Raw genomic sequence first — 25,686 nt, 5'->3', positions numbered from 1 at the left:
CGTCATGGACTGTGTGCAATATCTTCTGATCAATATCTAATCGCCTATATTTTTGATCGACATTGAGTAATTTTTCAAAGCTTTGAAACAAAATTAATGCTTGTCATAAATCAAATGCATGTTTCTTTTCAAAAAATATCACGCCAAAAAGGTGAGATTTATAACTTTTCTTTTTTTAATTTTTTTTACACATTCCAAACCGTAAGAGAACAAAATCGATGTCCTTAATAAATTATTTGGATATAAAAACGTCAAAAACCTAGAATGTTACCTCATAGCTCCTCAAACGTTTCCGAATAGAACCCAATTTAAAATGAAAACCATCATCAATGATCCTTCAATAATTGTATTGCTGTTTTTTTATTATTATTAACATTTTATGTAAACATAAAAATACATACAAATATTTGTTTCTTTATTTTTTTTATAATTCAAAATAATTTCATCACACCCTATAAAATAAAATATTTATATATAAGTATATATAAAATAATAATAAAAAAATAATGATAATATAAAAAATAATTAAGTTTAACCAAAAACACAATGAAATTTTGATTTTTTTTCAAACTCAAAAAAAAATAAGTTTTCCTAAAAGCACAGAATTTACAATAATTGTAGAAGAAATTCAAAAAGATATTTATAATTTTTATAAAAAAATTTAAATTTTAAAACTATTTTTCTTATTACAGCTAAAACAAGAACTAGATGCTCAATAATAATATTAATAAAAAAAGAGGAAGACTGTGTGATATTTAAAAGAGGTCAATAATGCCAAAAAGATAAATGTCGATGGTGGAGATAGAATGGGAGACAAATGGGATGGGTGTGGGGTGTGGAAGGGTTGGATTATCTGTTTTTGTTTTATTAATAATAAAAAAACCTAATTACCAAACTAAACTAAAATATTATTTAACAAAATTTCAACAATTTAAAATAAAAAATAATAAAACAATGTTCATTTTTGTTTGTTTGCTTTATAAAAGTCTATATCATTATGCACTTAAAAGATAAACTAGAAACCTTTAAAAGTAATCCAAAAAAGTTTTTAAGACTATGTCTAATATGTATAGTGTGTGTATAAAAGTCTCCTCCCCTTTCTTTAGAGAGCGAGACTAAGGCTTGGAAAAAGGCACTTTTTAGTAACCTGTTTCAGGTTCCTGTTTTAAGGTCATGCGATATGCATCACTACCATCATGCATGGGATTTAGAATGTAACTGGAATTAAGGGAACTGGAGCTGGTGGTCACAGGCAAATTGCTGGGTATGGCAGTTAAGGCTTCAGTGCAACGTATTTTCAATGGGGCTCTTCGCAACAACTCCTCTGGTGTGCCCTCACTACGATTATATTCGTTGAGTGTCATTTCTGCAGGATTACGTGGTGTCTGACTGGGATTATTGCCGCCATTGTTGGCTGAATTAGAATTTGGGCTAGAATCGGATCTTTGGTAGGGATGACTACGATGTAATGGTGGTGAATGTGTGGCTATGGGTCCCGGTCCCATACTGTGTTGTGTGTGGTGCTGTTGCTGCTGTTGTGATTGCTGCTGCTGATGATGATGATGTTGTGGTGAATTGGAATTTGTTGTCGGATGTTGTTGTAAATTTGACTGCTGCAGATTACTGTGCATTGTGGAGCGTACATGATTATATGAATCCAAATATTGTTGGTTTGGATTGCGTGTGGGATCTATCGCCTCATTACTGCGATCACTGTCATTTAGCAAAGGTGAACTTGTTTCACGGCGCATTCCTGTTGCACCTCCTGCGGCAGCACCAGCTGCATTAAGTTGATTAGAGGACCGTGATATCAATGAGGTCATTAAATTAAAATGACCATTCACCGAACTATTATCCATCATCAACTGGGCTTCCAGTGAATTTTCCATGCATGTGGAAATGGCATCATTTAAATGATCACTGCTCGATGGCGAGGATAAGACATCCAGTGAGGAGGTAACTTGACTAACATCTAAACCATGACTGGGACTGTAGTTGTTAAGATTTGGTGGTGTCAGTGGAGTATTGTTGTCGGCCAATTCGCCTGCAAGAATGGGAGAAAAGAAACATTTAGAATTTTAATTCAAATTTCCCGTCGATTTTATTGGACTTACCTCCCAGCAACATTTCCTGCAGCAGTGAATCAATGTGAGCCACCCCAAAGATTTTGGCAAATTGTATTTGCTCGATCATCTGCCAGGTAATGGACTGTAGTACTGGTAATATGAGCAGAATTTCACCGAAACGTCCTCGTGATTCATATTGGCGATCGGAGACATAGTCTTCCAAATTATTAAGGATTTGATGGCGTAATGCTTTAATGCGTTGTGGTTCATTTAGGCCACGGGCATCTAGAAGAAAGAGAGATGTACAATATTTAATAAAATGTATACAACAATGAAAAAATATATTTTAAATTTGTCATTGCTTTTGGAACATCTTGAAATATTCACCGGAGACCTCAGAATAAACTTCTATGTCAATTCACGCATGTCCGTCTGTTGAAATCACGATAGAGATCGCAATATTTAAGAAATTGTGTACATTCATTACTAGTACTTCTAGGATGGTTAGTATTGCAAATATCGGTGCATGTTTTGGTGTAGTCCCCCATATAACGGTACCCCCAATATTCGGTATTTTGGACAGGTTTTCCAATCAAATTGGTGGTAATTTGGTATTTTGGGTTCTAATTGTATAGCACACCTCCGTACCAAAAATTATTAATATTGACTCAAGTTTGAGGCACATAACGGTACCCCCCAATATTCAGGATATGGGACTTTTGTACATGTTTTCCAACAGAATTGACTGTAATTTGTTATTTTGGGATCTCATTGTATAACACACATCCGTACCAAAAATTATTAATATTGACTCAAGTTTCTGGGTAGCCAACATTTAGCGGTACCCCCAATATTCGGTATTTTGGGGATTTTGGAAATGTTTTCCAACCGAATTGGCTGTAATTTTGTATTTAGGGTTCTCATTGAATAACACATATCCGTACAAAAATGATTAATATTGGCCCTTCACCTTCGCAACAATATATGAACCAAATGGATAACCCTAATGACATCTACTGTACAATAGACGCTCATGTAATACCTACTCACTATAGAATACAAAATCATTACGTTCATATCCTCCATAATAGAAGGCTACTAAGGTCATCTATTCGACTATAGGCGATCAATAAGGACCTCTACTATATAATCGAAAATTAATGAAGTCATTTACTCTACAAAGAAGACCACTACGGTCATCTACTCGACATTAGAATACCACTAATCTAAAATAGAGGTTCAAAGAGGACACATACTTCAATGGGATATCTTTAAGGACGACTACTCCACAATAGATGATCACGAAGGTCATCTGATTCATATAAAAGATATCTGAGATCTTTTACTCTACAAAAGAAGATTCTTGAGTTTATCTACTTCACAATAGAAGATTACAGAGGTCATTTACTCTACAATAGAAAAATACTGACGTCATCTACTCTACAATAGAAGATTACTGAGGTCATCCACTCAGCAATAGAAGATTTCTGAGGTCATCAACTCTACAATAGAAGATTACTGAGGTCATCTACTCTACAATAGAAGGCTACATAGGTCATCTACTCTACAGTAGAAGGCTACATAGGTCATCTACACTACAGTAGAAGATTACTGAGGTCATTTATTAAACTATACAAGATTACTAAGGTCATCTACTCTACAATAAAAAATCACCGTGAACATCTACTCTACAATAGAAGTTCACTGAGAACATTTTATCTACAATACAAGATTACTGAGGTCATCTACTCTACAATACAATATTACTAAAGTCATAGGCTCTACAATAGAAGATTAATGAAGTCATCCACTCTGCAAATATAAGTTCTACAAATAGAAGTTCAATGGAAGTCGCCTGAGTCATATTCTCCTCAATAGATGACTACTGAGGCCATCGACCTTAAAATAGATGACCACTTAGGTTATCTACTCTTCAATAGAGGACCACTAGTGTCACATATTCTGCAATAGTTTACCAATGACGTAAAAATTTCTTGATTATAAAGGCTCTGAGGTTATCTGATTTCGGGTACTGTTTCAAAGACTAATTTAGTCGGGGATTTTTAAAAATAATTTCTTCTTCACAGTGAATGATCACTGAGACTACCTTTTCTCATCATAAATGACTTCTAAGACAATGGACTTTAAATTATGTCTACCCCATTCTTTGTTCAAACTTACTTGGATCAAAAAACACCAATGCCTTAATGCAGGCCAGCTCTGTATCATCAATGTTGACATCCTTCAAGGCCATTACAAGTTCATCGATTATGCGTGCACCAATGCGTGATATATCCAAATTGGGTGAGACACGGGAATCTGCAGGAAAAAATTAAATTATATATAAATAACTATTCCAAATTGCCATCCATTCCATCCTCCATCCTTACCTGGACAATGTTTAGTAATGACACAATTATTGCTCAGCAATAAAACATCTTTTAAATGCATCGATCTACGTGACAGTCCCAACAATAAATGCTCTCCAGCATGAGCCCTCAGCAGAGCCACTTGATCATCCAATTGGAGTTCATTAAATGCCGGTATATGTTTGGCCCATTCGACTAGTGTCAGTAGCTGTTGTTTCATCGACTCACAGACATCATTAATGCTGGCAAATTGTTTTGTCGAGAGATCTTCATTGGCATTTGTTTCCATGGCAGCACCAGCTTTTGATTGTCGACTTTCTAGTTCAGCTTTAACCAGAGATATAACCGATAAACCATTTCCTGGATCAGGATCATCATTGGAGGTGCGGCGACAGCTAATGCGATCACGTTCATTTTGTACAGCTTCTTTTTTCATGCCGGCCTTGAAACATTTACGCAAACGGCAATAGCGGCATTGGTTGCGTTTGTCTTTGTCCACGACGCAGTTGCGGGAAAATCTAAAAGGAAAAACATTTTTAAAAATTAATATATTTTTAAATTAAATATTTTTTGTCCACCCTACCTGCATGTGTATTGATGATTTTTGCGTACACTACGCCTAAAGAACCCCTTACAGCCATCACAGCTGGAGGCACCATAATGTTTACCCGTGGCCCGGTCACCACATATTGCACACACCGTCGATGATTGTGAATTGTTGTTGCTGTTGTTGTTGTTGTTATTACCCGCCGCATTACTGTTGACTGTGGCAAACGATGTACTATTGTTGTTGCTACCCGTACTGGCCGGTGAATTGGCATTACTGTGATTACTGTTGCTGTTGTGACCCAATGTTGCCAGCGGACTCAGTTCCTGGCTAACTGGACTGTGAGCATGTGTACTGGCCGCCACCGATATTGCCTCCGAGTGTAGCATGTGATTCTCAGGATCTAAAATGCAGAAATAAAAACACAACAATTAATTATTTTTTTGTTTTTCAGATAATTACAAAAAAAATCATATTTCTATAAATAATAAATTTAATGGCCCTTCGTGTAATGTCGGGATTTGATTTTTATTGTTGTTGCTGTCTTGTATAATTTTTGTTCTGAGATGCAAACCAATTAATGTCTGTTGAAGTAACAGATATTTTTTCTGCTTTATATTGCAGTTTGTTATATTTAATTGTTTTAATTAATAGCAATTAAATTCGCTCAGAGATCTTTAAAGGCAGAGAGAGATATGCTAACGAAAAGAGAGAAAGAGTTTTCTTAATCATAAACATTGTGAGGGTTTGAAGCACAGTGGAAAAAAAATTTTTAAAAAATTTTTTTTTCAAAGTAGATGCGAGAATTTTTTAAAGTCAAACATAAAATTTTATAGACATAGATTTTAAAAAAAATTGCTAAAACTTTTATTTTTTAAAAAAATATTTTTTTAGGAACTTTTATTATAAGCCTGCAATTTTTCAAAAAAGTAAGCGTGGATTTTTTAAAAGACTATTACAAAGTTAAGAATTTTAAACATTTTTTTTCCAAAGGCTTATAATAGCTTGTTTTTTAAATATTTTGCTCAAGAACTATTAAAAAAAATCCTTTTTTTAACGGCTATTTTAGTCGTGGATTTTTTAAATATTTTTTTACGACTACTTTTGGCTTGGGTTTTTATACCCTACACAACATGTTGTCAGCGTATTATAGCTTTGTGCAGCCCCAAGTGTTTGTAACGCCGCGAAATATTGGTCCTACACACACCTTTAGGTATACCGATCGTCATATCTCGACTAGCTGAGTTGATCTAGACATGTGTGTCCATCCGTCTGTCCAAAGTTGGTCCACACTTATGGACCAATCTTCACGAAATTTTGCATGTAGGATGGGTTCTGGCCAATGAAGATCCCTATTGTTTTTGGTAAAGATCGGGATAAAATGGACCAAATATTTAATTTTTGTCGGTTTTTCTGGTCGCTCCAGAGGTTGCAATTTTGGTCCGAACCTCGCGAAATTTTACATGGAGAAGAGGATCGGGCCAAAGAATAAGTATGCCTGTTTTAATAAAGATCGGTAAATATCGGGTCAAATGGACTCTGACTTTTATGTGAAAAATTACAAAATGTATATTCTATGGCGTATATATTTACCCCTGAAGGACATAGACCCAAGAGGTTTACATATAGTTAGCATATCCAAGAGGAGTGGTTGACCTTTAAATTGATACCAATGATATTGTCGTATGTACTCGGATGTGGCAGTTACACTTATAGGTGCTTACGTATCATATATTATTTAGCAACACATTACCACACTAGAGGGCGGAAATATAGCGCGGATCGCTTTGAAATTTTCCGAGAGGTTTCAGTTCTGGTCAAGGACAACGCCTATAATTTTCGGTGATGACCAGATAGATAATCATTTTGGGATGAAGTGGACCGAACATTTCATTTTGTGTGTGTGTGTGTGTGTTTTTTTTTTTGAGTCGATCTATAGACCACAAGCCGAACATCACCACACAACCCACGGTGAAGGGAATCTGTACTGAATATTGGCAATATTTGGAAAATAATATTGGCAAATTTGGAAAATAAGGAAGCACCTCTTCCTAATCTCTAATCGGTCAAGAGACTGAATATATCACGAAATATGGCGCAACCTCCAAATAAACATACGTGGTTATTGTGTAGGGTATCGTATGATCAGCCCCGTCCGACTATACTGCTCCGCTCAATGGTTTTCTTTTTCTGGTGATTTTTTAAAGGAAATTTTCGCCATATCTGAGTATTTATTTCTATAGAGAAAAATCTGTTCTCTGTTTTTGTGACAAATTATCATACTATTAGGAGGTTTTTTTTCAAAAAGAAATATAATTTCTTTTTATAGAAAAATGTTTTAATTTTTTTTTCAAAGATTTTTTCTAATCTGATTATTTTGTAATAAAAAATTCCGCAGCTTCAAATTTAAAGACATTTTTATTAGAAAAAAATGTTCCCAGTTTGAGGATTTTTGATTCCTTATGACCAATATCTAAGGACAGTTTTAAAATAATTTTTATTCTTTTTCTGGTGACTTTTTTTCGAAGAAAATTGTCTCTACTTTGATTTTTTCTTCTCTTTTTCTGAAAAAAAAAATCTCTTAGCATTCAGTGGATTTTTTCCAAAAAGAAAAATTATATTTATTTTTGGAAAAAATCCTTTTAATGAAAAAAATTATTTAATAGAAAAAATTGTGGCATTAGAAAATTATCCTTCTTATCAGTATTTGTCTATTTTTTATCAATAGGAAAATCATATGATTTTTTTTCAAAGATTTGTTTCTAATAAAAACATTTTTTCAGCTTTTGATGATTTTTAAATAAAAAACCATTGAGGAAAGTAGTAAAGCCGGATGGGGCCGACTATATGATACCCTTCACCACTTTGGGTATATTCAACAGATGAATCCTAATAGACGTCGCATTTTTAAAGGACCAGTAAAATGAAATTGGATCCATAAACATGTCATTCTGGAACAGATACTAAATTCTTCATTTGGTCAGATATAGAAGCTATATCTAAATCTGAACCGATTTCAGGAAACTTAATACACATCATTCTAGACCCAATTCATTACGCTGTGCTAAATTTCGTGCAAATCGAAAAATATTAAGGGACTTTGGTGCACCATTTACATTAAATCGAACGAAAATACATATGGGAGCTATATCTAAATCGATTTTCACACTTCATTCTAGACCTTAACACACTTAACATTCTAGACCTAATTCGTGCAAATCGAAAGATATATACATGGACGGACAGACGAATATGCGTAAATCGACTCAGAAAGTGATTCTATGCATATTCGCAAACCATGTGTCTATCTCGTTTGCTTTTGCCTGCTACAAACATATGCACAAACACATAATACCCTGTACCACAGTGTGGTGGAGGGTATAAAAATCCGCAGCTTAAATTTAAAGACATTTTTCTTTAGATTCTGAGGATATTTCCCAACAAGAAAAATATTGTTTTCTATAGAAAAATGTATTCTCTTTGTCAAGAATTTTTTTGCGAAGAAAAAAATTGTCCTCTGATTTTTTTTTTATAAAAAAATTTCTCTTCAATTCTGAAGAACACATCTGTCGGAGATTCTGAGATGTTTTCTATAGAATATTATATTTTTTACAAAAAAAGATTTTTTTCTATATTTTTTTCTATAGCAAAATATAGGTCAGGCTGTTTCTATGAAAAGAAGATTCTATAAAAAATAAATATTTGCTATAACAAATTATTAGTCTTAGAGAAGATTTCCTTTTACAATATTCAATATTCTGTCACGTGACCACAGTACCATCACTCCTTTTTGATTTCAAGTCATTTTATTTTGTTTGCATTTGTTTGTTATTCATTTAAAGATTTTTTATTAATAGCTCAAGAGAGTGTGCGAGATAAACGAAAAAAAAAAAACAGCAGACATTGTTTGCCACACAAACATTTGCATACACGAGACTATGATTGGATGATGGCTAAGGTCAGGGATGGGAGTTTTGCATGCATTTGTTATTTTTTTTTTCTTTTTTCAACTTCATTTGGAGGAGGGGCTTAAGAAGCAACAAAACTGATATTGGAAACTAGTTAAAGGTTTATAATCATTAGAGACATTAATCGCCATCCAACTTATTGTTGCTAATTTTCTTTAAAAATCCCCTTTTAGTTGGGCGCCACATGAGCCCATTATTGGGAAAAAGTGCTATTTCAATCACCTATCAATTAAGAATGCAATTTCCTCCATAAATAGAAAACCAATTAGAACTGATTGATTTTTAATTTTTCTCAACACAACTCATAAATGTTGGATTTGAAATGCATTTAACGTACATTGCAATTATTCAACGGCAATTAGCCTTATTTAGTTTGATGGACCTTAACGAGGAGGTAGCCGCCAGCCCTCGTTTAGAGCGAACGCAAAAATCACACAAGAAACCAAGCAAACAACATGAGCGAGTAGCTATCCATTTAAATGCCAACAACAAGTTGTTTGTGGAGAGCCAACAGATTTTCAATACCCATCTCATCTGAACATCATCATCATCATCACCCTCAACGCTCTCCACAGTTTTGACATTACATAAACGCCAGGTTTTGTGCCATTTCTAGACAGCATTTCTTTGCCACAGTTAAACAAGCTAAGCGAGTAAATAAAGACAACAAAAACAAAATGTTTGATTTTTATAGCTGCTAAAAACATGATTCAAAATAGCTATTATCTTTTTTTGCCTAGTCAGCATTATTGAGTAGAAAATTCAATGTTGGTTGGCTAGCAGTGGCAGAGGCAGCAGCAATCGCGGTCACTGCAGTTGTTTGGCATCAGACGACGCTAACAGAAAAGCAAACAAACTAACCGAACAGAGCAGCAGATTGGCGAAATGCTAAACCAACCTGGAAAGTTGTTGACACCAGACAGCCAGCCAGCCAGCCAACCAGCCAGCCACAGCAACAATGCCGGCCATACAAAACTATTGGCGAAAGAAAAAAACAAGCCCCCACATTACCCCTTCGGAAGATGTTTCTTTCACTTCGATATTGTTTCGTTATCGCGTTTTGCTCGATTTTTTTTTAACTTTTGACAACAGCACACACTCGCTCAGGTGTATTTGATAAAGAGCTAAAAAACTATATTTGACTGTCTTTTAAGTTTCAATGAAATGGATCGAAGACATTCATTCTTCGAGTTCTTTTTTTTATTTTATAGTGTCGTTTTCTTTTAGCGCATATGTTTTTGGACTTTGATCTCTTCTTTTCCCTATGAATATTGAGCTGCGTCACATTTCAAAGTTCAACTACACAATCATAGTTGATTGAGACGACGACGACGACCGCTTCCATCCATTGTCGTCTGTTGTGATCGAGACAGAGAAGATGGGTTGGCAGTAGGCAATGGGTGGTTAGTCACAGGCGGTCAGGCGGCAGCAGCAACAAAATATCGATCGACACACACAACTGCTGCTCGAATTATACAATATTATTATTGTTGTTGTAGCTGTTGACAATTTGAATTATTATTAGGTGGATGGATTTCGAATGAAATCTATGTGAGAATGTTATAATTTTTTTCCTTCGTCATCAATGATGATGGTCTTGTGTGGCGTTTTCACATAAGTTCTGAATAAAATGCCAGTGATTCTATTTTCTTAGAGGAATTTTCCTATTTTCTTTGATTTTTGTCAACGTACCAAAATCTCAGATGTTTCATTATTGTGTTTTACGCACGCAAATTGTTTCTATTTTTAGTTTAGATTTTTTTTTTTTGTTTTGTTTTTTTATTATTTTTCGATTTTTATTTTTCTTGTTTGCAAACATTTTGGCACGAGTGAAATATTTGCCCCCAAATCATTTGAATTACTTTGGGATGCTATAATAAATGGGGGGAATATCACAATCATAATTTTGAATATTAATTCGGAAGGACTTCTAGGAGTATTCCATAGAAGAGTCCGAGAATTTTTTATAAAAAAAAACTAAAAATAATTTTTGAAAGGTCTATTGTGGTTTAAAAATATTTTAAGGAACTAATATAACTGTGGAGGGTGACGTAGAGGATGCTAGATACCAAGCAATGGCTCTGATTGGCTTTAACATGGCGAAGTCCAGGTTTATTTTGACCCCTCTTTCATCTCAATTGTGGACACTGACCTCCCCGCGGTGCCACCTGGGGAGCTATTTTTCATCACCCGATGAAATAGTGAGCTAATTTGTGCCGCGAGCTCACCCACCCGTCGGGTTAGTTGCCCACTCTCGGAAAACCCAACCTACTATAAAAAAGCAAAGAAAAAGAAATCCAAACCCCCCTTATGTTGATGACCCCCCAAAACGTATAAAGGACAACGATATGCCAATCTTCACTTGGAATGTGCACACGTTGCAGTTTTAGCTTTGGCGGATGTACTCAAGAAGTACAAACCCGATATTATTGCCTTACAGGAATGCGATGCGATGCTGCCATGAAACGAGACGTGAATTTGGCTGCGGATTTATGGTTAACAGGAGAATAAAATACCTCGTCTCCAGATTCACTCCAGTAGATGAGCGAATTGCTATAATCCGTATAAAAGCGAAGTTCCTCTACATCAGTCTCATTTACGCCCATGCATCGACCGAAGACAAATATGAGCAGACAAAAGACATATTTTACGAGAAACATCCGATAACGATATGAGGTTGATTGACTTCGCCGCAGCAAAAAACATGGTAGTTAGCAGCACCAGATTCAAGCATCGCGATATACACAAGGCCACCGGTATTTCTCCGGATCAAGCAAGGAGAAATCAAATTGATCATCTTGTGATAGACGGAAGGCATTCATCCAGTGTTTTAGACGTTCGATCGATCCGTTCGCACTCGTCTTTATTTAGCAGCAAAGGTGCGATCTAACACAACACGGAAACTCGACGTCGAAAAGCTGCAAAAACAATAAGTAGCAGAAGCCCACTCGACTCAACATACCCAACTGCTTGACGAAAGCACCCTTGTCCCGATAATAATATAGAAGCACAATGTCAGAGAATTGCCCACTCCCTACAAACTGCAGCAAAAGCAACACATGGGTACCAAAGACCACCATCAAGAAATCCGTGGTACGATCAGGAGTGTCGTAATGCTACTGATGTGAAAAATGCAGCGTATAGGGCAACCCTGCAGACAGTAGGAACACACAGTGTAATGGAGAATTATCGGGAGAAAAGGAGAGAGGAGAAACGTATTTTCAGAAAAAAGAAGGAAGAACAAGAAAAACGTGAGCGTGAGCAAATCGAAATGTACAGGAGTCAGAATGAAGTCCAAAAATTCTACCAACAGGTAAAACACCAAACCAAAGGCTTTGGTGCAGGCACATCATCCTGTAGAGATGAAGAAGGATACCTGGTGACAGATACAGACAGCGTTCTGAGGATGTGGAAGAAGCATTTTGAAAAACTTCTAGTATCAAATAGTAGCGATGAAGAGGATACCCCAGAATTAATAATATATGATGTTATAGAGTGTATACCATCCAGCCAAGATGAAGTGAGAATAGCAATCAATCGGCTGAAGAATAATAAAGCAGCAGGAGCCGATGGGCTACACCTAGCCAAGATGAAGTAAGAATAGCAATCAATCGGCTGAAGAATAATAAAGCAGCAGGAGCCGATGGGCTACCAGCCGAACTATTCAAGACCGGTGGTCAGATGCTGGTAAGGAGCATGCACCAGCTGAGTAGTACAATTTGGCTAGAGGAATGCATGCCGAGTGATTGGAACCTCAGCATCCTGTGTCCCGTGTACAAAAAAAGAGACAAGACGATATGTGCCAACTATCGACACATTCCACCCATTCGTCGACTATAAAGCCGCATTCGACAGCCCTATCCGTTCAGAGGTGTATAAAGGCAAGATCAGCAGTTAAAGTTAGAAAGGACCTCTCGGAGCACTTTAATACCGAACGAGGATTCAGACTAGGTGATAGTTTGTCGTGTGACCTTTTTAATATCCTGCTGGAAAAGATCATACGAGAGGCAAAAGTGAACAGAAATGCACTATGTACACCAAACAGCATATATTACTAGCGTACGCCGATTACATCGATATGATGGGTCGAACATTGCGAGCGGTAACAGCCACCTTTGAACAAATTAAGAAAGAGTCTGTCAAAGTGGGTCTGGTTGTAAATGGCGAGAACACCAAGCTGATGGTATCAACGCGCAAGACGACCAGTAGACTCGGACCAGATGTGGAACTTGATAACTACAGCTTCGAGATACCTTGGTACCGCCATTAATAAAACGAATGACATCAGTTTTGAAATTCGGAGAAGGATTGTGATGGCCAACCGATGCTACTATGGTCTATGTAATCAGTTTAGAAACAGGGCCACCACCAGCCAGACCAAACCAACACTTTACAAGACGCTGATACTACCCGTGGACCTGAAGCATCTAAGCATACATTTTTTAAACATTTTTCCCTTCTTCTGCACTTCCTTTTCAAATCTTAACCCTTTACTTTTTATTGACACTCACTGTAATTACGAAAATTCTCAATCGATTTTTGTGGGTGATTTATACATAGAGAATAAAAAAACTGCACGATTATTTCACGTTTTTTATTATTTTCTTTCCCCAATCGTTTATAAAAAAACAAAAAGAAGCAGAAAATAAACGATTATAAATATGGTCGGATGGCAGGTTGGTTGCTTTTGCCGAGAGCTGGTCTGCTCTAGCTTGGCTTATCAGCTGTTATCATTTTGGCAATAAACTTTTTGGGGTGTTGAAGCTTTTGTTGCTGCTTTGTCAGAGAGAATTCGTCTTGGACAAAAATAGCAATAAATTTATAATGTTTGCATTGCTATGTACAGCAGACAATAAAAACACATAATTGTATGTACATGTGTGTGTTTGTATGTGTTGCACATAAAGGTAAAATTATACAGACACGCATTAATTTACACATACTTAAAGGTGGTGGTAAAGTACAAGCAATTTGATTGGGGAAAATTGTCGTCGTATCGATCGATTGTGAGTGATCGCAATGTGGCCTCTGTTGGTGGTGTTCTAATGATCCTCACGAATCGGAAAAAAAAGAAAGGTGAGTCAAGCGTTTATAAAAAAATAAGAACAATAACAACATTAACGCATTCGATTGGCAGGGTGAATAAAAAACAGAATCACTTAGTAGACAATAAAAATAAAAAATAAATCAACAAACATTTGTATTTATAACGAAAATCTACAACAACAACACGTAGAAACACTTAACTTTAAATTCACCCATATACATGATGAATTCACAAACACCAACAACAGCACACAACAATAACGTCGCTAAAATATGCGTGTCAAAGATCAAATTCATAGTAAAAAAAAGTAAAAAACGTGTATATAAATATAAATGAAAAAAGCCCAGTAGCAGGCAGCAGCAAAGGTGATGGGGAAGGAGAAGGAAAAGGGGAGACAAAGCAATGGGCTATCAAGACAAGCTTCTAATATATAGCAACAAAAACAGCAATATCAATCAAAGTATATATATATATATATATATATAAACTAGCAAACAAAAACAATATGGAGGAAAAAATATGTGATATTAGAAAAAAATTGAAATGGACAGCAGCTACACAATAAAATAAAAGGGTTCCTAACTAATTGCAAGGTAGAATTAACTTTTTAATGGCTATTTACGTGCTTGATTGATGTAGGAAAACAAAACAAAAACGAATTGCTTATTTTATTTTCCTGATTAGTGGAAGAAAATATTACGTTGTTGTTGCTTAAAATTTTTTATTTCCTATATTCTTAAGAAATTAATATTTAAATTCTATTTTTATATTTCATGTCACTTGGTAGGTGACCCAAAGCCTACATTGACATTTTTAGGTCGGAAATTGTATACACGTCTTTGACCTCTTTAGGTTTTTTGAACTATATGAACTTGTTTTGGGTGGCAGGTCAAGTTGTTTTCCATAAAATATATGCTTAGAATATTTGGAAAAAAATCTATTTTAATAAAAAATTAAAAAAGCAGTATGGAAAGTAGTAAAGTCGGACGGGGCCGACTATATATATTATTATATATATATACATATATTATATATATATATATATATTATACCAAATTTCACGAAACTTGGTAAACATAACTCTAGGCTCAATTCAGGAGGTTATGCCAATTTTCGTGCAAATCGAAGGATATATAGGGACTTTGGAGCACAATTTACCTAAAATCGGACGAAACTATATATGGGAGCTATATCTAAATCTGAACCGATTTTCACGAAACTCAGCACACATCACTCTAGGCTCAATTCAGTACGATGTGCCAAATTTCGTGCAAATCGAAAGACATTTAGGGACTTTGGAGCATCATTTACCTTAAATCGGACGAAAATATATATAGGAGCTATATCTGAATCTGGACCGATTTCCACTAAACTTTGCAGACATCACTCCAGGTTCAATTCAGTATTCCAAGCAAAATTTCGTGCAAATCGAAAGATATATAAGGACTTTGGAGCACCATTTATATAAAATCGGACGAAACTATATATGGGAGCTATATCTAAATGAACCGATTTTCACGAAACTTAACAAATACCATTCTAGACCTAATACATTACGCTGTGCAAAATTTCGTGCAAATCGAAAGATATATAGGGACATTTACATTAAATCGGACGAAAATATATATGGGAGCTATATCCAAATCTGAACCGATTTTTCCCAATTTCAATAGGGTTCCTCCTTGGGCCAAATAAATGACCTATGCAAATTTTCGTCCAATTCGAATCATAAATGCGACCTGTACTTTGTTTACAATATAACATGGACAGACGGACGGACCATGTGCATATCTCGTTTCCTTTTGCCTGTTACAAACATAGGCACAAAGACATAATACCCCCTGTACCACAGAGTGGTAAAGAGCATACAAATTACGCTTAATTTATAAAAAAAAAACTTAAAATTTTTTAAAATAGTTTTGAAAAAAATTTTTAAAAATACATGTATATGAAAAAATATTTTTAAAAATAAAACAAATTTCTAGTATTCTCAGAAAAAATATTTTTTAATCCAAGTGTCTTCAAGTCTTATTCTAATATTCCGATCGAACGTAACACAATTTTTCCTATTTGGATTCCGAATTTCATCATTGAAAATAAAAACCATGTTTTTTATGTAACTAGTCTGCAATTATTTCATTTTGTCTCGGTAATCATAATTTTGTCCATCCAAACATAAAAACCAAACGATCAGACGCCATCATCATTGCCGATGATAGTTAATAATGGACATAGATTCGAAAATCTAGACAACAGGTTAATGGAATATAAATATAAAACTTGGACTAATTAGACAAACAAGCAATTGACTGGTACTCAAATATTTTGTAAAAAAAACAAACAAATATCCATTTTTTTTGCGAGAAGTTCAAAAAGAGTTATGGCTGGCTGGCGGGCTGGTCAACATCATCACACCAAAGTGTTGTGGGGTTCAAGGAAAAATTCTTTAATTGTACAGCAAATTCAAAATTGGCGGCGATGCCATTCATGACCCCACAAACACACACACACTCAACCACCATTAGATAACTTCTTATCAAATGTACAATTTGAATGGCATTGGAATAATTTCAGTTAAACAAAAAGTGGTTGGTAGTGAAGTGGCAGCACCGCTACCATCGCCTGTTTTGTTGTACGGAGAGAGGTGGATGAGAAGCTATTATTCTAATCACTTAACTAAGCTTAACTAAGCCATATTCATATACAACAACTAAAAAAAGATGTTTTCTTCTAAAAAAAACTTAAACGTAAAACTAGCTGCGAAAAAAGTGGTCTACAATGATCTTAAATTGTTTGTAATTATTGTTCGGCTATTATTGTGAACTCGCGGTCAACTTGGATTTAATTTATTTAAATCGCAGGTGGCTGGCGCATGTTATAAATGTCAGATATTCAAAACCATAATAGATGTGTATTGACGTAATGGGAATTTTTTTATTAATGAAAAATAACATTGCAAAGGAAAATTGGTAATATGTGGTTTGGTGGGTACTCGAAGGACCAAAGCAGGTTCATATCATTCTCTTTGATGAGGGAGAAGAAAAGTTGTAAAAATTACTTACAAAACCATAGGTTGTCTTTCTGCAACCTATAATAAATTTAATTTAATGCGGGCAGATTTAGTCTGTGTACCATGGGACGAATATATGGAAAATAATTTATAGCAAAATTTATACACGCTATTCGGTACGCCGCACTGGTAAAAATTTAATCTCAATCAGACACCCATTCGAAATATATATAGAAGCTATGGCTGGATCTGCACCAATTTCAACAAAACCCAATAACATCATTCAAGTCTCAATTTGATACGTTGTGCAAAATTTCGTGTTAATCGGACAAACATTTACCTAAAATCAGTCGAAACTATATATGGGAGCTATATCTAAATTTGAACGGATTTTAACGAAACTTAGCACGCGTTTTCTAGACTTAATTTAGTACGCTATGCCAAATTTCGTGCAAATCAAAAGATTTTCAGGGACTTTGGTGCACCATTTACCTAAAATCGGGCGAAACTATATATGGGAGCTATATCAAAATTTGAACGGATTTTCACGGAGCTTAGCCCACATCATTCTAGACTTAATTCAATACCCCTTACCGAAATTCGTGCAAATCGAAATATATATAGGGACTTTGGTGCATCAATTACAAAGATCGGACGAAAATATATATGGGAGCTATATCTAAATCTCAACCGATTTTCCCGAAACTTAGCACACATCATTTTAGTGAAATTTCGTGAAAATCGAAAGATTTTTAGGGACTGTGGGGCACCATTTACCTTAAATCGGTCGAAAATATATATGGGAGCTATATCTAAGTCTGAACCGATTTTCACGAAACTACGCACACATCATTCTAGGCTTAATTCAGTACGCTGTGCCAAATTTCTTGCAAATCGAGAGGTATATAGGTACTTTGGTGCACCATTTACCTTATATCGGGCGAAAATATATATGGGAGCTATATCGAAATTGGATCCGATTTTCAGGAAACATAGCACACATCATTCTAGGCTTAATTCAGTACGCTGTGCCAAATTTCGTGTAATTTGAAAAATATATATAGTCTTTGGAGTACAATTTACATTAAATCGGACGAAAATATATATGGGAGCTGTACCTAACTGAACCGATTTCAACGAAACTTTGCACACGTCATTCCAGACTTAATACAATACGCTGTGCCAAATTTCGCGCATATCGAAAGATATTTAGGGACTTTGGGGTACAATTTACAATAAATCGGACGAAATATATATATAAATATATATATATATGGGAGCTATATCTAAATCTGAACCAATTTTCACGAAACTTAGCACACATCATTGCATACTTTAATCAGTACGCTATGACAAATTTCGTGAAAATCGAAAGATATATAGGTACTTTGGTGCACCATTTACCTTAAATCAAACATATGTTGGCTTGTTTTTAAAAATAACTTTTAATGTTAGTTTTTTTCCTCTTAAATAGTTTATAATATTTCCGGCTTATTTATAAAAACGTTTATTTTCCCCGTCATTTCATTTTTTGGAAACCTATAACCCTACATTATTTTCAAATGATCATAATTGTTGTTGTTATTGTCATATGCATAATTAATGTCACATAATTGACATTTCTTTCGGCGAATTTTCTATACAACAAAAAATAATAATGTATATACATAAATATATATGTATGTATAATATTTCGTGCATCATTGACACGTAAATGCCGCAGATCTGTTTAAAAATATTTTGGGAAAAATTCCTCAAAAAATATGTGATTTGTGATCACATATGTCAAACAAAATATATGTTTTGCTATTTAGCACTATTTTTTTTTAGAATATTTGACAGTGATGTATACAAGTTCATTAAGCCAGACAGTGCGATGATATTTATTGACCTCCCGCCGTCTATTAAAACTTTAAATTATAATTATTATTAGGGCTATTTAAGTAAAATAGAACTAAGAAAATCATAACATAGCATGGTATAGGGTATTTAAATATTATATTTATGTTAGGTTCTGTTAATCGAGGACCTCGAAGGACCAATAAGTATTAATTGAAATTTATGTTATTTCAAACTCTGCAACCTCGCAGGACCAAAAAAGTATTATTTGAATTTTAGCTTTTTCAACCTCTTCTGGCCATTTGGGATAATGAATATTGCGTCCTCGAAGGACCAATAATTAGATTATTTTGATATGAAAATCCCAAGGATCTCTTTTATGCCCTCTCAAGATCCGTGGTGATCGATGTCCATATTTCTAAATTATTTAAATTAAATAGCACCACGACGAGTTTGGTGGGACAATTTTCCCATATCTTAATTACAACAAATATTCTAAATTTGTTTAATCTGCAATTATATATTGTTTTTCTAAGTTTTTCTTTTTTGCGTGTTTTGCATTTCCAATAATTGAAAATTACTTTAATTACAAATCACTTAATTTGCTACCATTACTGAGGAGAAGAAGAAGAAAAAACAAACACACGATCGGAATATTATGTGAAAAAAATAATTATTACACATCTATTAAAAAAATATAATTGGTCATCATATTCTAATTGGCCAGTTTAGAGTTGTTGTAGTTGATGGTAAGTGAAATTGTAGCAAAAACAATAACAACAACTACAAAAAATCACGTCAATTATAAGAAACAAATTAATTGCCCTGCAACCTTGAGCGGCATTATCGACGAGAACTAGGCAGGCAGGCAAATAGAAAATGCGTAGACAAGTAATTGGTGGCATGTTTTCTGGGAAGTTTTTCTTGGGAAATCTTTATTAGGAGAAAGAGAAAACACAGGAGCATTTTCCAAGGAATCGAAGCAAATTTTTGCAAATAAAGGCGTAGATTTTTTAAAGAATATTTTTAGGGGCTATATGAAGCCGTGGATTTGTTAAAGAATGTTTTCAGGGGTTAACTAAAAGCATAGTTTTTAAAAAAGAATGTTTTCAGGGGTTAGTTAAAGAAAGGCGTAGATTTATTAAAGAATATTTTCAGGGTCGAAATAAAGGTGTAGATTTCTTAAAGAATATTTTTAGGGTTTACATGAAGGCGTAGATTTATTAAAGTATATTTTCAGGGTTGAAATATAGGCGTAGATTTATTAAAGAATATTTTCAGGGTCGAAATAAAGGCGTAGATTCTTTTAAATAATATTTTCAGGGTCGAAATAAAGGCGCAGATTCTTTTAAAGAATATTTTCAGGGTCGAAATAAAGGCGTATATTCTTTTAAATAATATTTTCAGGGTCGAAATAAAGGCGCAGATTCTTTTGAAGAATATTTGAAGGGTTTACATGAAGGAGTAGCTTTTTTAAAGGATATTTTCAGGGTTTACATGAAGGCCTAGCTTTTTTTAAGGATATTTTCAGGGTTGAAATAAAGGCGTAGATTTTTTTAAAGAGTATATTTAGGATTTACATGAAGGCGTAGATTTATTAAAGAACATTTTCAGGGTCGAAATAAAGGTGTAGATTTATTTAAGAATATTTTCAGGGTCGAAATAAAGGTGTAGATTTCTTAAAGAATATTTTCAGGGTTTACATGAAGGCGTAGATTTTTTAAAGAGTATTTTTAGGATTTACATGAAGGCGTAGATTTATTGAAGAATATTTTCAGGGTCGAAATAAAGGCTTAGATTATTTTAAAGAATATTTTCAGGGTCGATATAAAGGCCTAGATTCTTTTAAAGAATATTTACAGGGTCGAAATAATGGCCTAGATTCTTTTAACGAATATTTTCAGGGTTTACATGAAGGCCAAGCTTTTTTAAAAGATATTTTCAGGGTTTACATGAATACGTAGATTCTCTTAAATAATATTTTCAGGGTTTACATGAAGGCCTAGCTTTTTTAAAGGATATTTTCAGGGTTTACATGAATGCGTAGATTCTCTTAAATAATATTTTCAGGGGTTAATTAAAGGCACATATTTGTAAAAGAATGTTTTCAGATTTTAATTAAAGGCGTAGATTTTTAAAAGAATATTTTCAGGGCTTAATAAAAGCCTTAATTTTTTTTAAAGAATATTTTCAGGGTCGAAATAAAGGCGTAGATTTTTTAAAGAATGTTTTCAGGGTCTAAATAAAGGCGTAGATTTTTTAAAGAATGTTTTCAGGGTCTAAATAAAGGCGTAGATTTTTTTAAAGAATGATTTCAGGGTCGAATTAAACATGTAGATTTTTATAGAATGTTTTCAGGGTCTAAATAAAGGCACAGATTTTTATAAGAATATTTTTAGGAGCTATTCAATGGCGTAGATTTTTTAAAGAATATTTTTAGGAGCTACTCAATGGCGTAGATTTTTTACAGAATATTTTCAGGGGTTCAGAGATAAGGAATATTTTCAGTGTCGAAATAAAAGCGTAGATTTTTAAAGCATTTTTTTCAGTGATTATTTAAAAGCGTGGATTTTCAAAGCATATTTTCAGGGATTATTTAAAGGCGGAGTATTTTCAACAGGTGTTATTTAAGAACGTAGCATTTTTAAAGAATGTTTCCAAGGGCTATTTTTAAACAATATAACAAATATTTTCCAATTTTTGTGGTAAGTTTATTAAAGAATATTTCTCATATCTTATGTAGGTCACCGACATTTTATTTTGGTAAACAGTTAATATTTCCAATAGGGATGAAGTCCAATAAACCTTTTTTTGAAAACAATAACCCATGGTATTATTTGGATTTCTGACTCAATTCTGAAACCCAATTACAACTTCTCCAAAATTGAAAAAACGCAAATTAAACAAATAAACACAACCTAATCAGTACATTTCGAAAATTATCGATAAAATCATAAAGAACAATATTCGAAAACTCACTAACCAGTGGTGGGCTATAATATTGTTGCTATCAATACAGATGATAAGATGTCAATAAATATATAATCAGAAATTTAGCAATTCTAAGGCCACGTTTCGATTATTTCGACAATAGACGGCCAGTTTTTTCTTCGACTTCTTTTTCGGTACATTTTTTTTAATTTCCTAACCATCGGCGATTTTTACAAAAATAAACGTCCTTTGGGGGGTTTCTTATCACGCAAGATTAGAAATTTTGAGAGCTGTCCCCCGACTCTTGCTAAGAGTGTGGGAACTTAATCTTAAGTTGTTCAGATTAGAACTTTAGGGTTTTAGATATGAAGACTTATGACTCAATACTGTAAAATAAACTAAAAGTTAATCGCATTTAAGATTTCAATATTAGATATGCCATCAAAGTAGTTGACAGGGCAAGCAGCAAATAATGTTAGTCGCTTAAGCAGCTGTAATTGGTAGTAGGCACTCAAAATTTTGCAGATGATACGCCTTGATATATATGAATACGACTCTCAATTTTATCATCCACTATGCGCAAATATTGTTATCATACGTGGCTTTTTCGTATTCAGGCCCCCATCAAACTCATATAATTATCAAAAAGCAGAAAAATAAAACTAAAATAACAGACTTGTCCACAATAATCTGCTACTATCATTTGTTAATTATTTTATGTGTCGCAATTGTATGTGTATTTGTTTATTTGACCAAAAAACAATACAAAACGAAATATTTATTGTTGTTTTATAGCCGTTTAAACGAAAATTATTAATCGATTCATTGTAGCGTATCGACAGAAATACATCATTACACCTGTTGATACATATGTATGTATGACATTTACATGCAAACATAATTAGAGGTCTATATAAACGGTCTACACTGGGATTTTGTCATATAAAAAATATTTTTTTTTCGAATTGTATAAGCCACCTCCTCCTCACACTGAAAGTCGGAAGAACAGAAAATATAAGTTGAAGGTCAGTTTTCTCAAAATGTTAAGCTCTGTTTTAAATTATATGTAGTCAATGATATACTAAATTCAAACCTCTAGCAACTGTACATAATTTCTGAAGGTATACCACGAAGTAAATTTGAAATTTATGCTCGAAGGACCAAATCTATATAGCAGGGGCTACATAAGTCTTGGAATTTTTAAAGAATGTTTTCAGGGTCTAAATAAAGGCGTATATCTTTTAATGACAATTTTCAGGGGTTAATTATAGGCGTAGATTTTTAAAGAATATTTTTAGGGGTTAATTATTAATTATTTTTTAAAGACTATTTTCAGGGGTTAATTATAGGCGTAGATTTTTAAAGAATATTTTCAGGGGTTAATTATAGGCGTAGATGTTTTAAAGACTATTTTCTGGGTCGAAATAAAGGCGTAGATTTATTAAAGAATATTCTCAGGGTCGAGATAAAGGCGTAGATCTTTTAAAGACTATTTTCAGGGGCTAATTATAGGCGTAGATTTTTTAAAGACTATTTTCAGGGGTTAATTATAGGCGTAGATTTTTTAAAGACTATTTTCAGGGGTTAATTATAGGCGAAGATTTTTTAAAGACTATTTTCAGGGGTTAATTATAGGCGTAGATTTTTTAAAGACTATTTTCAGGGGTTAATTATAGGCGTAGATTTTTTAAAGACTATTTTCAGGGGTTAATTATAGGCGTAGATTTTTTAAAGACTATTTTCAGGGGTTAATTATAGGCGAAGATTTTTTAAAGACTATTTTCAGGGGTTAATTATAGGCGTAGATTTTTTAAAGACTATTTTCAGGGGCTACATTAAGGTGTTGATTTTTCAAGGAATATTTTCAGGTCTTTATAAAGGCGTAGATTTTTTAAAGACTATTTTCAGGGGTTAATTATAGGCGTAGATTTTTTAAAGACTATTTTCAGGGGTTAATTATAGGCGTATATTTTTTAAAGACTATTTTCAGGGGTTAATTATAGGCGTAGATTTTTTAAAGACTATTTTCAGGGGTTAATTGTAGGTGTAGATTTTTTAAAGAATATTTTCAGGGGCTTCATAATGTCGTGGATTGTTAAAAGAATATTTTCAGGGTCTACATTTTCTTAAAGTATATTTCCAAGGACTTCATAAAGGCGTGGAGTTTTTAAAGCATATCTTAACGTTCCACATAAAGGCGTAGATTTTTTCAGGGACTTAATAAATTTTTTTAAGAATATTTTTAGGGGCTACATAAAGGCGTAGATTTTTTCAGGGACTTAATAAATTTTTTTAAGAATATTTTTTTAAAGAATATTTTTAGGGGCTACATAAAGTACTGGATGTTTTTAATGATATTTTCGGGGTCTGCATAAAGTACTGGATTTTTTAAAGAATATTTTCAGGGATTAATTAAAGGTGAAGTTTTCTTAAAGAACATTGTCACGAGCTATATAAAGGTGTGGAGTTTATAAAGAATAGTTTCAGTAGCTTAAAAAATCGTGGATTTTTTAAAGAATATTTTTTCAGGAGCTTCATAGAATATTGGATTTTTTAAAGAATATTTTTCAGGGGCTACATGAAGGCGTATATTTTCAAAGTAGATTTTTCAAGGGCTACATGAAAGCGTAGATGTTCGAAAAAAAAACAGTTTTCAAGAAATATTTTCAGGCGTAGATTTGTCAAAGAAATATTTCAGAGGCTACAAAAAGGCGTAGGTTTGCAAAGAATATTTTTCAGGGGTTATAACAAAGGTATCAGTTTTCAAGATGTTCCAAAAAATTTCAGTTTTCAAGGAATATTTTCAGGCGTAGATTTGTCAAAGAAATATTTCAGAGGCTACAAAATGGCGTAGATTTTGCAAATAATATTTTTCAGGGGTTATAACAAAGGTATCAATTTTCAAGGAATATTTTCAGGGGCAATATAAAAGCATACATTTTTCGAGGAATATTTTTAGGGGCCATATAAAGGTAACGATTTCAGGGGCCACAAAAAAGGGTAGATTTTTCAAAGAATAAATTAAAAATTATTAAACATTGATTTTGTCAGGTATGTCCAACCGTCGGTCTATAGTAGTCACACAATTTTCAAAAGAAAAAATGTTGATTGTTAGTCAGCAGTTTGAAACCATTGTAAAAATTAGTATCACAACCCGATTTCGAATTTTTTAATCTCCCTAGCCTATCCTCAGTGTTCCTGAAGTTTGAAATTTCCTTTTCTCCAGGAAACCCCTATCGTTTTTAGGTATTATTAATTACCACTTCCTGGCTGGAGGATTATTTCGTTTATCTCTAATGGACCTAATTATTAACCAGATCATCCCTTAAACAAATTTATCAACTATGTTCAATTTTTTATAAAAATATTTACCAATCATATGCAACAGATTATCCTCGAAAATATAGCTGTCATCGAATCCATTGCTGGTTATTATTTCCGTTTTCATTTTTAGCATATTCGAAAACATTGAGGATAAAGTTAGCACACACACACACCACAAAACACAAGGAACTCACAAAAAGGAATATGAAAAATCTTTTGGGCTTTGTAGGAGTAATTTTTTTATTTTTAAATTGTTGTTAATATTTACACTAGATGCCGTTAAAATTTTTTATTTATTTATTTATTTTTTTTTTGCTGTAATATTTATTTGCACAATCCGAAACAGACAAAATTGATTTCCAAATAGAAATCACCTTATCCGCAAATATTTGTCAACATATTACTACGGGTGGCGTGGTGTAGTTGTTGTTGGGTTGTGGCGCGGATTTTTTTCCAAAAAAAAAAAATTACGTGGTGAATCCGTAAATAAAAATATGCATTTCTGTTGTGTTTCCAACTAGGGGTTCTACGAAGATCGATCGGCTAGTAGAGATAAAAACAGTACATCACCACCTAGTGCTATCA

The 25,686-nt window shown here is 33.7% G+C and overlaps 1 protein-coding gene across 1 annotated transcript; it reads right to left on the bottom strand.

Annotated features, from left to right (window-relative positions):
• Positions 1-1,128: 1,128 nt before the first annotated feature.
• Positions 1,129-25,250, bottom strand: LOC133333849 (transcription factor HNF-4 homolog). Its single transcript, XM_061542159.1, has 7 exons — positions 25,150-25,250; positions 5,019-5,385; positions 4,457-4,953; positions 4,248-4,385; positions 2,115-2,351; positions 1,644-2,044; positions 1,129-1,532 (listed from the first exon to the last, which is right to left on the bottom strand). The coding sequence occupies exons 1-7, from the start codon at positions 25,244-25,246 to the stop codon at positions 1,140-1,142; spliced, it is 2,130 nt and encodes a 709-aa protein (XP_061398143.1). The 5' UTR covers positions 25,247-25,250; the 3' UTR covers positions 1,129-1,139.
• Between the last annotated feature and the right edge of the window lie 436 nt (positions 25,251-25,686).

Source organism: Musca vetustissima, unplaced genomic scaffold (assembly GCF_032173495.1).
Source record: "Musca vetustissima isolate MV318-11 ecotype Yass unplaced genomic scaffold, APGP_CSIRO_Mvet_v1 utg9142, whole genome shotgun sequence".
In the NCBI taxonomy this organism is placed as follows: domain Eukaryota; kingdom Metazoa; phylum Arthropoda; class Insecta; order Diptera; family Muscidae; genus Musca; species Musca vetustissima.
Note: the sequence above shows the minus strand (reverse complement) of the source record. Positions and strands in the feature narration are given on the sequence as shown.